The following is a 12496-nucleotide window of genomic DNA, read 5'->3' on the forward strand; positions in this document are numbered from 1 at the left end:
GAGTTGAAAACAAAACACTCAATTAACTGAGGATGATTAACTGAAACGAACAGCTGTGGATAATTAGCAAATGAAACCGACAAGTGAGACTGTACCAAATAAGCTTGAAAACAAAACAGTACAAAAACAAAACACGAAAAACATTAAAAAAAATAAATAAAAAACCCACACAATTTTAGTGTAAAATATGAAAGATTGTAATAGCAAAAATCAAATAAAGACACAGCCAAGCGTGACCTTATGTTAAAGCCTCATAGTCACGCTGAAAAACAAGAGGGGAGGGGCGCTATTTCTCTTCTAGCAGAGCGATTACGTAAGCGGGATGCACTCGGAGGCAGGGCGCATTTTAAGGACTAACACCTGCTCAGACAGTCTTTACGCATGCCCATTCCAACACTTCCGGCAAAATTGGCGGGAAAAACAGCTCAAAATATATGTAATTTTAAACTAGCAAACATATTTGGGACTTTCCTATCAAAGTTATGTTTCAGTGTAGGACGGCCTGGTTTTCCAAAAGTGTGAATGAGGCACACCTCAAGTTTTGGGGTAAGAAATCTCTTTCCAACGGCTTCAAAACACAGATAAAATTGTGTATGTATTATTGTGTTATTGTAAAGTAATAATCTATTGTAAATATAGCTCCTCAAAAATACCAAAAATAAAAGTAAAAATTTTTGTTTTCACATGTAGCACAAAAGTATAGAAAGTTATATAGAAAATGTGATTTTTATTTTAAGTAAATAACTACACATTAAACTAAATGTCTAGTGTAGAAATTCGATCCTGCATATTTTAGATGCACCTGAACCCACATATTTGTGTGTGACCATAGGAGTACTATATATAGGAAAAATCAAGGTAAAATGTGGTAAATTTCCATTCATTGTGATGTCTTGGAAAAGGTTAAACTTTGAGTCTCCAAAGGACATGTAGAATAACACACACTTCTTAGATCTGCTTTGCTGGTTGCTTGTTTTGATGATACTTCTCTGGTAGTACAAGAAGGTGGGACCATCACAGGCTGGAGAAAAGCCGATTTCATCTTTAGTGAGGATGCAACATCCTCTGACACTTTAAGGTGAGACGAATGCTAGAATAAGAAAAAATAAAGAAGGGATACAAACAAATGGAAAAACCATTTCACATTTTTATTTCTTTTTTTAAGGATATTTGAGAGCAAAGATTTCCTCTGGGACAAAGTGACAGTTTTTCACAGCTTGTTCCTATTGACCTGTGAAAAAAGGCAGAGTGTGAAATCCGTATGCATTGGTCATTATGTGCTACCCCCAGTCCCAGTGCAGAACGGTGAGGATTACAACACGTTTATTGATTCACTGTAAGACACAAGTATATGGTATATACTTACTATAACTATATGAAGAAAGAACACTTTCACACAGCTTGTCTATGAAGATCATTATTGCCATCAGTGCTCATCTGTGGAAAAGCTGTTGCTTCATGTCAGGGAAAAAAACATTCAGAAAAATTGAAGCCATTGCAGATGTCCTAGATTTGCTTCTGGTACCTACAGGATATTTTTAGTTCTTGTTGTCTTTTAAGTGTATCAAGTTTTCTGTCTTTAGTTCAACCCCCCTCCCCCAAAAAGGTTCCTCCAGGCTTTAGCTATTCTTTTAGTTGTAACTAACTTAGTGTATTTCTATTGTTAAAGAGATGAGAAAGGCGGTTGGAAGATTGATTTGGGAGGGTGAAAGTGATCCATCAGTTACACAGGTAATTGTACCATTTAGGATAACATTTAGGACAGGTGGATTATGTAGGGTAATAGTTAAATATCCAAACTGACAATGTTTTTTTGCAGGAAAATTCAGTGAGTAGTAAATGCCTGGATGAGGAGAGCGGAGAAGAGCTCAGCGTAAGCAAGTGTGTTGACTTCACTGTGAGTCTTTGGAACTGAAGTGGAATTTGCACTTTTTTAATCCAGTCTTTGTGAACAGCTGTGAACCATCTGATGAAGATTCATCTCCTGAAAAGGAAAATCACCTAAGAAACAAAGCAAACGGTACTCTCACAGGTAAATTATTTGCACATCAAAGCTGCACTCTGGTCATCTTTTGTCCTGTTGTAAAAGCCTTCCCAGTTGTCTAGTTATGGTTATGCCATTTTTTTTTAACTCTTGATTTCTAGAACAAGGTTTTTGCAGAGTGACTGTAGTTTATTATAGATTGTTGGTGGGACTGTTGGTGCAGAGCCCCCCCCCATCATCCATAACTGAGACACATATGCATATATGTACACTCTCTTCTGCTAGCTTACAGCCCCAACACCATCAGACGTACATACGAAGACATGCATGACAAACATCAGAATGGAGCGGAGTAGTTAGCTTGTGACCTTCCCAGCGTATTTTCTATGTCACAAATACACTCGTTTTCAAAGGTCATGTTTTTCACCTGCTCCTGTGATTGCACTTCCTTTAGGTCAGGAGCCGAGCAGCAGCGTTCTGGATGAACAGCAGTTGTCTCACAGCACATTTACTGAGGCCATTTTGTTCATCTTACTACAGATAAAAGTGTGAATAAGTCTTTGTTGGTTTGGTTTGGTATTCTTTTTATTCTTTAGTGATACTAAAAGTGTTTATCTTTATTTAAAATAGGTCAAAAGAACATATAAAAATGGTCAACTTATCTGTTTTTTAAAAGACAAAAAGATTTTTCCTTATCAACTTATATGTTAAAGTAACAAGATTTCAGTTCATCTGGAAGCAGTTAAGCAAAATCTTTTTCAGATTTAAAGTTTTTTTTTTTATGGCTCATCAAGTTAGATCAATTTATAATAAGCCTATTTTTAAAAAGTGAACGTCTATATTCTAAATTTGAATATTGTCCCTGTTGATTGTTATTTATTGATTCATATGAAACTCCCCAAAAAAATTGATGGAGGTTTGCTTGTTTCTTGTTTGGTTCCATCAGGGTACATCAGCATGGACAGCCTGCAGAAATATTCAGGTGAACTGAGTGATTATTATCCAAAGCATTTCCCATGCTTGAACTGTGGAGCCTGCGTCTGTTTGACCCCCCCCATAACCAAAAGAAAGGCTGACAAAAAACTTGACACAATCTAAAAATGATGGACGCTGTATTTTGTCACAGTACAGTGTTTATAGCAGTGGTTATTAAACATTTATGTTAAGGTCCATTGTTGCCAAGCTGGGCCTTTTGGAATGCCTACATTTGGTTTTACAAAAGCATTTGATTGGTTGATTTGCAAGAAACCAGTTTTTCTTCCTGTTTCTAAGTGAAATAAGATCAACCTCTGCTGTTTAAGATTATTTAAGATCAACTATCGAGAAATAAAGTTTTTGTTAGACCAGATACCTTCTGAGTTGTTATTTTGAGTCTCTTTACTTGTTTCTTCTTTGTTTGATTTGATTAAACCAGCCATCATTGTTATCATTTGTTAGGCCAGTTTCTACCAGAATCCCAAAGAGCTGATGCAATAAACCAGTTTCTCAGTTTAAATATCACTTGTCTCTTCTGTATGATTTGTACTGAAAAGAAATGGAAACATGTCATTTTAAAAACTATGCAGAAGAATGATTATTTGTCTTAATAGGTTTACATCCTGGTTCTGTCTGTTTGTCAGTCATTGGCTCTGCCCAAAAGCCAGTTAAAATTGTTAAAAATGTTCGATTTTAGTTAGCTTTCTAGTGAGTTAAAATTAACACCTCAAAATGTTCATTTTTTTATAACGACTGGTACTTTTACTAAATAAAAAAAAGCGGACTAAAGGAATTTCCAAAGCGGTTTTCAGACATCAATGGATTCGCGCTCACCCCTCTTAAATGGACTCTTCCGCTTCTAGCTGACCAATCAACTGCTCTGTTGTGAGAGCAGCCCCGCCCTCCGAGACTGTTCTTACGTGAGGGTCGTGTATGTGTTTTGACACTGACAGCGTCTGACGAGCTCTAAGACTCTGCCCTGAAAGATCCACGCTCGACGACTTTATTTTGTCCGCGTTAGGCTTCCGTCATGGCTCAGGAGAATCTGTCCGTGGTCCTACACTCTAAGGGAGACCTCAGGCTTGTACGAAACCCCACATTCTTATGACAACTTTCGCGTTCGGCTTGCAGTTCAGTTGGCACGCACTGAATGGCTTTGTTTTCTTCTGAAACGTTTATTGTTTGCAGGAAAACCGCCCCGTGCCGGAGCCAGGACCGAATGGTAAAGAAAGTCTTTTTTTGGGAGGGGGGATGGGGCTGCATGTAGAATTGTGTTGTAAGCATGGAGCATTCAGAGCACCTCATTGATCAGTTCAGAGTCCAAGCCTCCGCAGGGCTTCCTTTACTCTCACTGTAGCAAATGCAGTAAAAAAGACAAGAAAGTTTGGTTTCAAAAGATCAAATTCGTCCACTGGAAATTAAATCCTTTTTTTATTTTGTTATTTTTATGCGTGTGACATATTTTTTAACGGAAAATTTACAATAGACAAGCTTTAGATTTGCTTCTTTCTTCTCAACTTCAGATCAGTTGAAAAATCCTTAAAATAATTGTGATGACTTCCGTTTGTAAAATGATCCTAACATGAAAAAGAACAAGACTGACTGTCATGTCTTGCATGTAGATGTTTTGCTGCAGATGCACTCTGTTGGAATTTGTGGATCAGACGTGCATTACTGGCAACATGGCCGAATTGGGGACTTTGTGCTCACAAAGCCAATGGTCCTGGGACACGAGGCTGCAGGAACAGTGGTGAAAATTGGCTCCCAAGTCAAGCACCTTAAAGTTGGTGAGTGCAGCCTGTTTGGTCTGATTTTTTTCCCCATTTAGAAAAAGCTTATCAGATATGATATCTGCACCTGGTCTATAGGGTTTCACAGATTATTTAGATATGTTTATCTGTTTTGTATTATTTACCGCCCCATAAAGGACTCAAACAAAGTGTCTACCTTTAGCCTTATCTTTTTACAATGCTATCATCAGTTCATACTACAAAGGAGTCAGTTTTTGCACAGTCTTCTTGATTTTTCTTAGGGGACAGAGTGGCTATTGAACCTGGCGTACCCCGCGAGATGGACGAGTTTTTCAAAAGTGGACGATATAACTTGTCCCCCACCATCTTCTTCTGTGCCACACCTCCAGATGACGGAAACCTGTGCCAATACTACACGCACAGTGCCAACTTCTGCTACAAGTAACAGTCTTTTCAACATTGCATTTAGGCCTGCACTATTTATCGCAAATTTATCGCTATCACGACTTCAAGCTGTGCAATATCCATATCGCAAATAGTCAGCAAAAATCGCAATAAATGGTAAACCTTAAATGTGCTGAAACAATCTCCATGGCAACTTGAACTATTTAATAAATTAAATAAATCCCTGTAAGCATTTGAGCAATCAGATGAAGCCCTTCATGTTGTTGACCAATCGGATGGAGCTTTTCTGTTAGATGTTGCCCTCCTAATTAGAGGAGGGTCATTTGGAGAATTTGGACTTTTATTTAAATGAAACCTTTGCAGTGATATGGAAATGTTTTTGCTATTTGTTAATTTATCGCAAGTTATATTGTCTTCGCAATATTGATCACTAATATCGCATATCGTGAGTTTTCCTCATACCGTACAGCCCTAACTTCATTACTTCACACCAAGGACATGATGCCATAAATGCCTCTTGCTTAACAAGCAGGTTTTTGTCTGACACTATTTCTGTCCAGATTGCCTGATAATGTCACCTTTGAGGAGGGGGCCCTCATTGAGCCTCTCTCTGTGGGGATCCATGCGTGCCGCCGGGCGGGAGTGACCATCGGGAGCTCCGTGCTCATCTGCGGTGCAGGTAAACTGAACTCAGATTAGTATCACTGTCTAAGCCAGTGATGATCAGTCAGCTGAATCCCACAGAATATTATAAACTGATGCCTGAAGCCATCTCTCCATGTCTGCCACATAGGGCCCATTGGGCTGGTCTGCTTACTTGTGGCAAAGGCAATGGGAGCTTCTCAAGTCGTCATCACTGGTAACAAAAACTTTTTAAATTGAAATCTGGAAAATTGACAACAGTTTAAAAATTGAAATGGTGTCAATGAATTGGAAGTCAAAGTGATTAAATGTATTTGATTAATTATCACCCCAAACGTTTTCTATCAACAAAACATGTTATATTTTGAGTTCTTCATTTAAGTGGGAAGAGCTGCTAAGCCACTCCAGGTAATTGTTAACCCCATCAGGAATGTTAATGTTTAATGTTTCAGTGTTAAATCTTCAGGCCTCTGACAGTGACATTAGAAAAAACATTCTAACAAAATGTTTAAACATACCTGCATTCAGTTACTGTCACCTGTAACAAGCCTCTCTTTGTGTGTTCAGATTTATTCCCGGACCGCCTGGCCAAGGCCAAAGAACTGGGTGCAGACTTCCAGGTGACGGTCAGCAAAAGCGATAGCCCCCAGCAGCTGGCCAAAAAAGTGGAGGACCTGCTGGGAGTTCAGCCTCAAATCACCATCGAATGCACTGGTGCTGAGAGCTGCCTCCAAACTGCCATCTATGTATGTTTTCAGAAGGATCTTCTTTTTGTGGAGACCCGTGAAAAGAATCTTTACTGCCTTTAGAGGTCTAAATGTAAAAAAAAGAAGATGCTGTTAGATCCGTTATTCAAGTAGTCTTGTATTCAAATCTTACTGACCTGGAGTGTTTTGATATTGAACAACTTTACTGTTTGTTAATAGTTAATTTTTGTTCCTTTTGTAGTATTGGATTAATTTGGGCTTAAAATTATACATTACATATTAAAAATTTCACCAATTATATCATCTGCCACACGTAATATCAACTAAAACATGGAGGTATTAACATAGTAGAATACATTAATTCTTTCTGATACATCCAAAGGTAAAAAGAAAAAAAAGTCATCATTGTTTGTTTCTGCATTTCCTCATTTTAAATAGTAAAATTTATCCAATATGATAGAACTTTTGTTGATTTATTTATTCTATTTTAAATTAGGGAACCCGATCTGGAGGTGTGGTGGTGTTGGTGGGTCTTGGGGCCGAGATGGCAACTGTTCCTCTGATAAATGCGGCCGTGAGGGAGGTGGACATCAGAGGGGTCTTCCGCTACTGCAACACGTGAGGAAACATACCTTCTTTTTTCAGGTTGCGTCAGAATAAAAGTGTGTGCAAAAGCCGACAAGTTCGGAAATAAAATAAAAAAATTACTTTTAAAGACAAAACTTTTGTCTTATTGCTTTGTTTGCAGCTGGCCTATGGCCATCGCCATGCTGGCTTCAGGTAAAGTGAACGTGAAGCCCCTCGTGACCCATCGCTTCCCTCTGGAGCAGGCAGTCCAGGCCTTCGAGACCACCCGTCAAGGGCTCGGGATAAAGGTCATGTTAAAATGTGACAAAAACGACTCAAACCCCTGAGCCCACACTCTGCAGCGACACAAACCAAACCAGCTGGAAGTGGCTCCGGATGACGAGAGCAAGCTGTACTCCGACCTCAGTTAGACAACAGAACAAGTTCAAGGTGATGAACCCGCGTTGCTGTGATACCAGATCTGCTGCTTTGACACGATCAGCTGTGGGTGAATCCCCCAACTGTTTTATTACTGACCAAGATTTGAAAATACATTATTTTCTGCAATATTCATTACTTTTTCATACAAGCATGATTTAATGACTGTTATTAATTTTTCAAAATAAATCTTTTTCCAGCAAGAGAAATTGCAAAACATGTCATTTCTTCACCTAAAGAACCTGCATTGCACGCCCTTTACCACTAGAGAGAGCCGGAGGCTCAGAGAAGAATTCTGGGTGAACAGCTGTGACAGGAAAGATGTTTCTAAAATCCATTCATATGGGAACACAGTGATTATCCTTGAACTCTCTTTACATTTACTGTAATTTTTGTTTTTGTTTTTAGGGTCAGATTTCAATCACAACAAACAATTAGTTGGTTCATACCTTTTAAACTTGTGAATGAGCAAACATTTAATGAAATTCTATTACGATTTACGAATTCTATTACTGTTGAGACAACTGTGTTGTAATATTGGGTTATATATAAAAAAAACTGAATTGAATCCTAACCATTTTGTCTGATCAAAATAAACGTCTTCAAAAACATACTTTTAGTCATGTTTATCCCTTGTGCTATCTTAGATGACCCCACCCTCACATTGACGTGTTCTCCCTACCATGACAAAGGTGGATAAAGGTGGAAAGATTTCATGTAATCCATGGACACCAGTGAGGTTCACAAATCATTGAAGAAAAAAGGTTCAGAGCACTGTCTAGTGGGTCTAGATGACCCAACTCCCAATGTTAAAGTGCCTAGGATAGCACAAGGGTTACGGTTGTATTTAAGACTAAACCAAAAAGTTTTTTTGTAATGAGGCTAAACACTTATCAAAGCCAGAGCTTTAAAAAACTTTTCCTGAACGTGGTTGTTTTTTTAAATTTTCATTTGAAAAATAGAGCAAACATTTATCTTGATGCTGCAGTTTTGTCATAGCCCTAAAAACATTATGAATGTGCCTTATGCAGCGTTTCAGCTGAACAGCAGTGTCATATATTTTGTTCATTCAAGCAGAAAATACCTCCAGTGGGTCAGCTGAGCTCCCAGCCGCTATCAGCCAGACATAAACCTAAGAAAAGAGATGAATAATGGTTCTCTAGATAAAGGAATTCTGACTGGAAATCAGCTTTACTTCACAGAACATTATATGTACTTCTTTTCTTGATTGTTTTGGGGCTTTAATTTAAGGAATATCCCACATCAGGTTTCCATTCCCCTCCTGTTATAGACGAGTTGGTTTGGCTTTTTGTCTCACTGTTCATCTTCTGATAGAACTGAAACAAGAACTTTATAAAAAAAACAAAAAACCTCCAGACAGGTTCAACTGAGCGTTTATTATCTTGCCACAATGACATGATACTAGATTACGAGGCATGCACACAGATAATGTTCATACGGTTAGAAGTACTACAGTGAGGTGTGAAAGCGTCACTCTGGGGTAAGGCTTTTTTTTTTTTTATCATCTCTGTCACAGTGTGTGTGATTCGCAGCGCTCTCTGTTGGCGGGCCGGTGTCCAGTGGAATGATAGCGGTGGTTAAACCTGTGTGTTCTGGTTTCTCATCATTAGCACAATACTAGTCGAGGTTCTCTTTTATGCACAGACATTTTAATACTGCTCGTGGAAATGAGACAGTTCATACACAACACGGTTACATTCACAGTCCAGTCTCCAAGAGAGAATCAGTCAGAACAATAAAGATGGATGTGGAGGGTAAGCACACGAGAGAAACGGCATCCATGTGACCTGATATCAAAAGCATAACTACTGCCATGTTCACTGCTGCTATATGGGCGAGCGGCATTTTTGTACATGAGATTTAGAAAAGACTCGCCGCTCAGAGGTCGCAGTTGTGTATTGCCTTAAAATGTGGTAACTCAAAAACGGATATGGCGTTTCTCCCATAATCCCCCTCTGTGGGTGTCGGTTGGATGAACACGACAGCTCAGCACATTCAAAGACGCAAGTCGTTTTCACGCCTGACGACAGAGCTTTGTCTGCCTGCAACTTCAAGAATTATTTACAAACGCAGCCGTTCCACGCTCCCCAGTGTTAGTTAAATGTGTATTTACATGGGAAATAAATAAAGGCAAATGTCAAAATCAAATATTGCATCACGAAAATTCCGAAAACGTTACTCAAAAGACAAAAAAAAAAAAAGTACAGACAGGACAACCATCATTTTGTCACGCGCTGCCTCTTCAGCTCTGATGGATTAAGCGAGTTTTGTCATTAAAATGGCCTTTGCATGTCAGGGGGGTTGGGGTAAAAAGGGGGTGATGATTAAAAATGAAAGTCATCAGCTCAAAGAAATTAGAAACAGAGATTCGAATGGTCAGAGAGGAGTAATCCTCCCGCCAGTGGACACTCTGCGTGTGGTTTTGCACGGAAAGATGAGAATCCGGATGCTTACAGGCTGTTGTTTATCTTCATCTATATGTATATGGGTGTTTCCTGTCCTGTTAAAAGCCTGAACATGGCTGCCGGCATCGTCTTCATGTGGATCTGGAAGAAGACAAAAAGATTACAGTTTTGTTGAAGCAGACGGGGAAGACGGTCTCAAATCCTACAGAGAAGTCCTGGAATTTCAGGTTTTAATCATGTAAACCTAAACATTCTGATGGTATTTATTGCCTTTTTAATGTGAATTTGAACATTTTTAATGAAAAAAAAAATCAGAATTAAACAGTGCGGAAAGTGTTTACAAGTAACCCCGTACTGCACTTTTCAGTCCTTATAGAACATTTGCATTCAATTTTTCCAAACATAAAAAAAACTGCAAATTGATCTTAATCTTAATCCTCTTTCTACGCATGCAGGATTTTCTTCTTTTGCTCCAGGGCAGGAGTGAGTTTACCTCCTTCCAGTCCAGCCAGCATACCTGCTACTGTTTAATCGTTAGGCTGCATGATAAATCGACACCAACCAGCTGTGGAAGCAGTGACTCCATCTGCTGGGTTCTGGATGTTTACACTAATGTGCAGATCAGAACAATCAGTCTCTAGGTTTTTTTTTTCTTTGGATAAATAGTGGATGATGAAAACATTCAAGTATTTTTACTGAAAAATGTCCCAGAAGAATTATTTTTTTTTTCTTTTTTTTTTACTTTTTATTAGAGAAAATACAAGTAGGTATGCCAAATGTATGGATTATTCTGTCAGTGATTTGTTAAACCAATTCATTGGTTGATTTGAAATTAAAGTTACAATACCATTCTATGAATCTTTAATTAGATTTATTTTCCTAGCACCGTTTTTTAAAGGGTCATTACAGTCATATCAGCTGCTTAACAGGGGTTAGCATACCTCCTGCTTTTGTGTGGATACCAACACTTAGGCTACGTCTGAATGCCCTCACTACTCCCTAACCACTAAAACACTATATAGTGCCCTGGATTTGAACGTAACTTGAACACATGCTCACAACTTCTTTTATTTCTTAAATTGCAAATACGACATCACCCATTTGCCAAAGTAAAAACCTAATAAACATGAATATTTTACAAGGACTATTAATGATAAATTCTAATGATCAAAACTTTACAAAAATAATGGATATAAAAAAATTGTAAAAAATATTTTTTTAAATGAAAAATCACTCAAACACAATGCACTGTGGTCCATATTTGCCAGTTTAGTGAGCATCAATACACACTGTTTTTTTGCAGAAACTTTGGAGAAATTTCCAGGGCACAGGATTTTGGAATTATGAATTTGGATAGCTTTACAACATGAAAGTAATGAGGAAATTCCAACACAACCAATTTCCAATGGAAGAGGATTTTGGTTTGTGAGGATCGCTCTAACCTCGCCAACGGAGTTTGAGAGGGCCTGAACAATCTTCTCGTGTGCTGTGGCCACCACGCTCTGGCCGTTGATCTCGATAATCCTGTGACCCACGCGGACCCCCCCTCGCTCTGCAATGCCTCCACGCATCAAACTGCATATCTGCTCAAGAAATTTAAAGAAAATGTTCTTGTGTCATTCTGTAGGAACTGAATCCACTTGAATACCAGTCAGTGGGGTAAAAACACTCCTGGTGTTAATGACAGAAAGTCTGGCTCAATGCAGATTTTTAAAAGGTGAAATATCCTCACAATGCCATTCTGGACGCTGAAACCCAGCTGATATTTCAGATCCGGTCTCTTGATAAGGACGGTGGTCACAGGGGGACAGCTGACAATGTTCATTTTTACCTGCACCTGGTTCTTTAAGCCCTTTAAAGAGACACACATCATCAACCTATGTCAGGAATTCACCGGAAAATGTTGCTGAAGACAATCTTCAAAGCCCTCTGCAGGCACACTGCACATCCTCTCTCTCTCTGCACCTTAATGATTCCCTGACAGGTGGCGAGTGGCAGCCCCACGAGGCTGGTGTTGTTGATGGACATGATCTGGTCTCCGATGCTGAGCTTGCCAGAGCGAGCAGCCGGCGCTCCGTTCATCATGTTGGCCAAGATGACCGTGGGCAGAATGGAGCCCCAGCCGGACTCCACGATCACCACCCCCAGGATCTCGCCTTTGCTCTTCTCTAGCTGCAACTGGGGACAAACAGCTGGATGCTTACTTTTATTTTGAAGATAGAGTCCCCTGCTACAGCTCAGACCAGAAATATTACTTAAACCTGTAGGACAACAATGTGCAACTCACATTTTTATAACATATAAACTCTAAATTTAAAAATGATTGTTCCTGCAGCTTATTTCCAAAATCGGAGCAGGAATCTATGACATAACTGCAGGGCAGAGCTGGAATCACGAGGCTTAACAATCTATCATTGGTCAGAGATTTAGAAATGCAGAGCATACAGGGAAGGATTAATGTCTGAGGGTGTATAAAACTGCAAATCAATCAGCTGCAGTATCTGTGAATCGCTGGATTTATAGAAATGTTACATTAATGAACAAAGGCAAATTCATCTTCTAAACTTGCTGAAGTTGTTTCTGTTACTCTGAAAGTAACCA

General features: G+C 39.0%; 3 protein-coding genes across 11 annotated transcripts in view; 2 read left to right on the forward strand and 1 right to left on the reverse strand.

Annotated features, from left to right (window-relative positions):
* Positions 1 to 346: 346 nt before the first annotated feature.
* Positions 347 to 3332, forward strand: terb2 (telomere repeat binding bouquet formation protein 2). 4 transcript variants are annotated; one of them, XM_020713639.3, is made up of 8 exons: positions 347 to 546; positions 997 to 1078; positions 1166 to 1305; positions 1670 to 1731; positions 1820 to 1881; positions 1956 to 2032; positions 2439 to 2530; positions 2931 to 3054. In XM_020713639.3, exons 1-8 carry the CDS (start codon positions 483 to 485, stop codon positions 2973 to 2975), a joined length of 624 nt encoding a protein of 207 aa, XP_020569298.1. In that variant the 5' UTR covers positions 347 to 482; the 3' UTR covers positions 2976 to 3054. The 4 variants fall into 4 exon arrangements, 2 of the variants coding, with proteins under 2 accessions (XP_020569298.1, XP_011489204.2); XR_013654854.1 differs by lacking the exon at positions 2439 to 2530 and having other exon boundaries at positions 349 to 546; positions 1820 to 1873; XR_013654855.1 differs by lacking the exon at positions 2931 to 3054 and having other exon boundaries at positions 349 to 546; positions 1820 to 1873.
* A 526-nt stretch (positions 3333 to 3858) lies between these two features.
* Positions 3859 to 7678, forward strand: sord (sorbitol dehydrogenase). Its single transcript, XM_004067027.4, has 9 exons — positions 3859 to 4043; positions 4148 to 4181; positions 4582 to 4746; positions 4992 to 5151; positions 5676 to 5794; positions 5909 to 5974; positions 6325 to 6503; positions 6961 to 7082; positions 7213 to 7678. Exons 1-9 carry the CDS (start codon positions 3990 to 3992, stop codon positions 7376 to 7378), a joined length of 1065 nt encoding a protein of 354 aa, XP_004067075.1. The 5' UTR covers positions 3859 to 3989; the 3' UTR covers positions 7379 to 7678.
* A 1169-nt stretch (positions 7679 to 8847) lies between these two features.
* Positions 8848 to 12496, reverse strand: part of apba2b (amyloid beta (A4) precursor protein-binding, family A, member 2b) — a 53487-nt gene continuing 49838 nt past the window's right edge. For all 6 annotated transcript variants that reach the window (XM_020713654.3, XM_011489564.4, XM_078944442.1 and 3 more), the window contains 4 exons: positions 11861 to 12073; positions 11628 to 11747; positions 11338 to 11478; positions 8848 to 10036 (listed from right to left, as the gene is read on the reverse strand). In XM_020713654.3, the coding sequence (XP_020569313.1) occupies positions 9965 to 10036; positions 11338 to 11478; positions 11628 to 11747; positions 11861 to 12073 (546 nt within the window). In that variant the 3' untranslated portion in view covers positions 8848 to 9964. The remainder of the gene's footprint in view (positions 10037 to 11337; positions 11479 to 11627; positions 11748 to 11860; positions 12074 to 12496) is intronic.

The sequence above is a fragment of the Oryzias latipes genome, chromosome 3 (assembly GCF_053564925.1).
Source record: "Oryzias latipes strain Hd-rR chromosome 3, Olatipes_Hd-rR_3.1".
Classification (NCBI taxonomy): Eukaryota; Metazoa; Chordata; class Actinopteri; order Beloniformes; family Adrianichthyidae; genus Oryzias; species Oryzias latipes.

What these genes read in the sequence shown, in the direction of transcription:
- terb2 (XM_011490902.4), top strand. Translation starts at nt 483, where the DNA reads ATGTTTCAGTGTAGGACGGCCTGGTTTTCCAAAAGTGTGAATGAGGCA. An exon ending in GGCACACCTCAAGTTTTGGG is followed by an intron (nt 547 to 996) that starts GTAAGAAATCTC and finishes CTTCTCTGGTAG; the next exon opens with TACAAGAAGGTGGGACCATC. An exon ending in CCCAGTCCCAGTGCAGAACG is followed by an intron (nt 1,306 to 1,669) that starts GTGAGGATTACA and finishes CTATTGTTAAAG; the next exon opens with AGATGAGAAAGGCGGTTGGA.
- sord (XM_004067027.4), top strand. Translation starts at nt 3,990, where the DNA reads ATGGCTCAGGAGAATCTGTCCGTGGTCCTACACTCTAAGGGAGACCTC. An exon ending in GCCGGAGCCAGGACCGAATG is followed by an intron (nt 4,182 to 4,581) that starts GTAAAGAAAGTC and finishes TCTTGCATGTAG; the next exon opens with ATGTTTTGCTGCAGATGCAC. An exon ending in TTCTCAAGTCGTCATCACTG is followed by an intron (nt 5,975 to 6,324) that starts GTAACAAAAACT and finishes TTGTGTGTTCAG; the next exon opens with ATTTATTCCCGGACCGCCTG.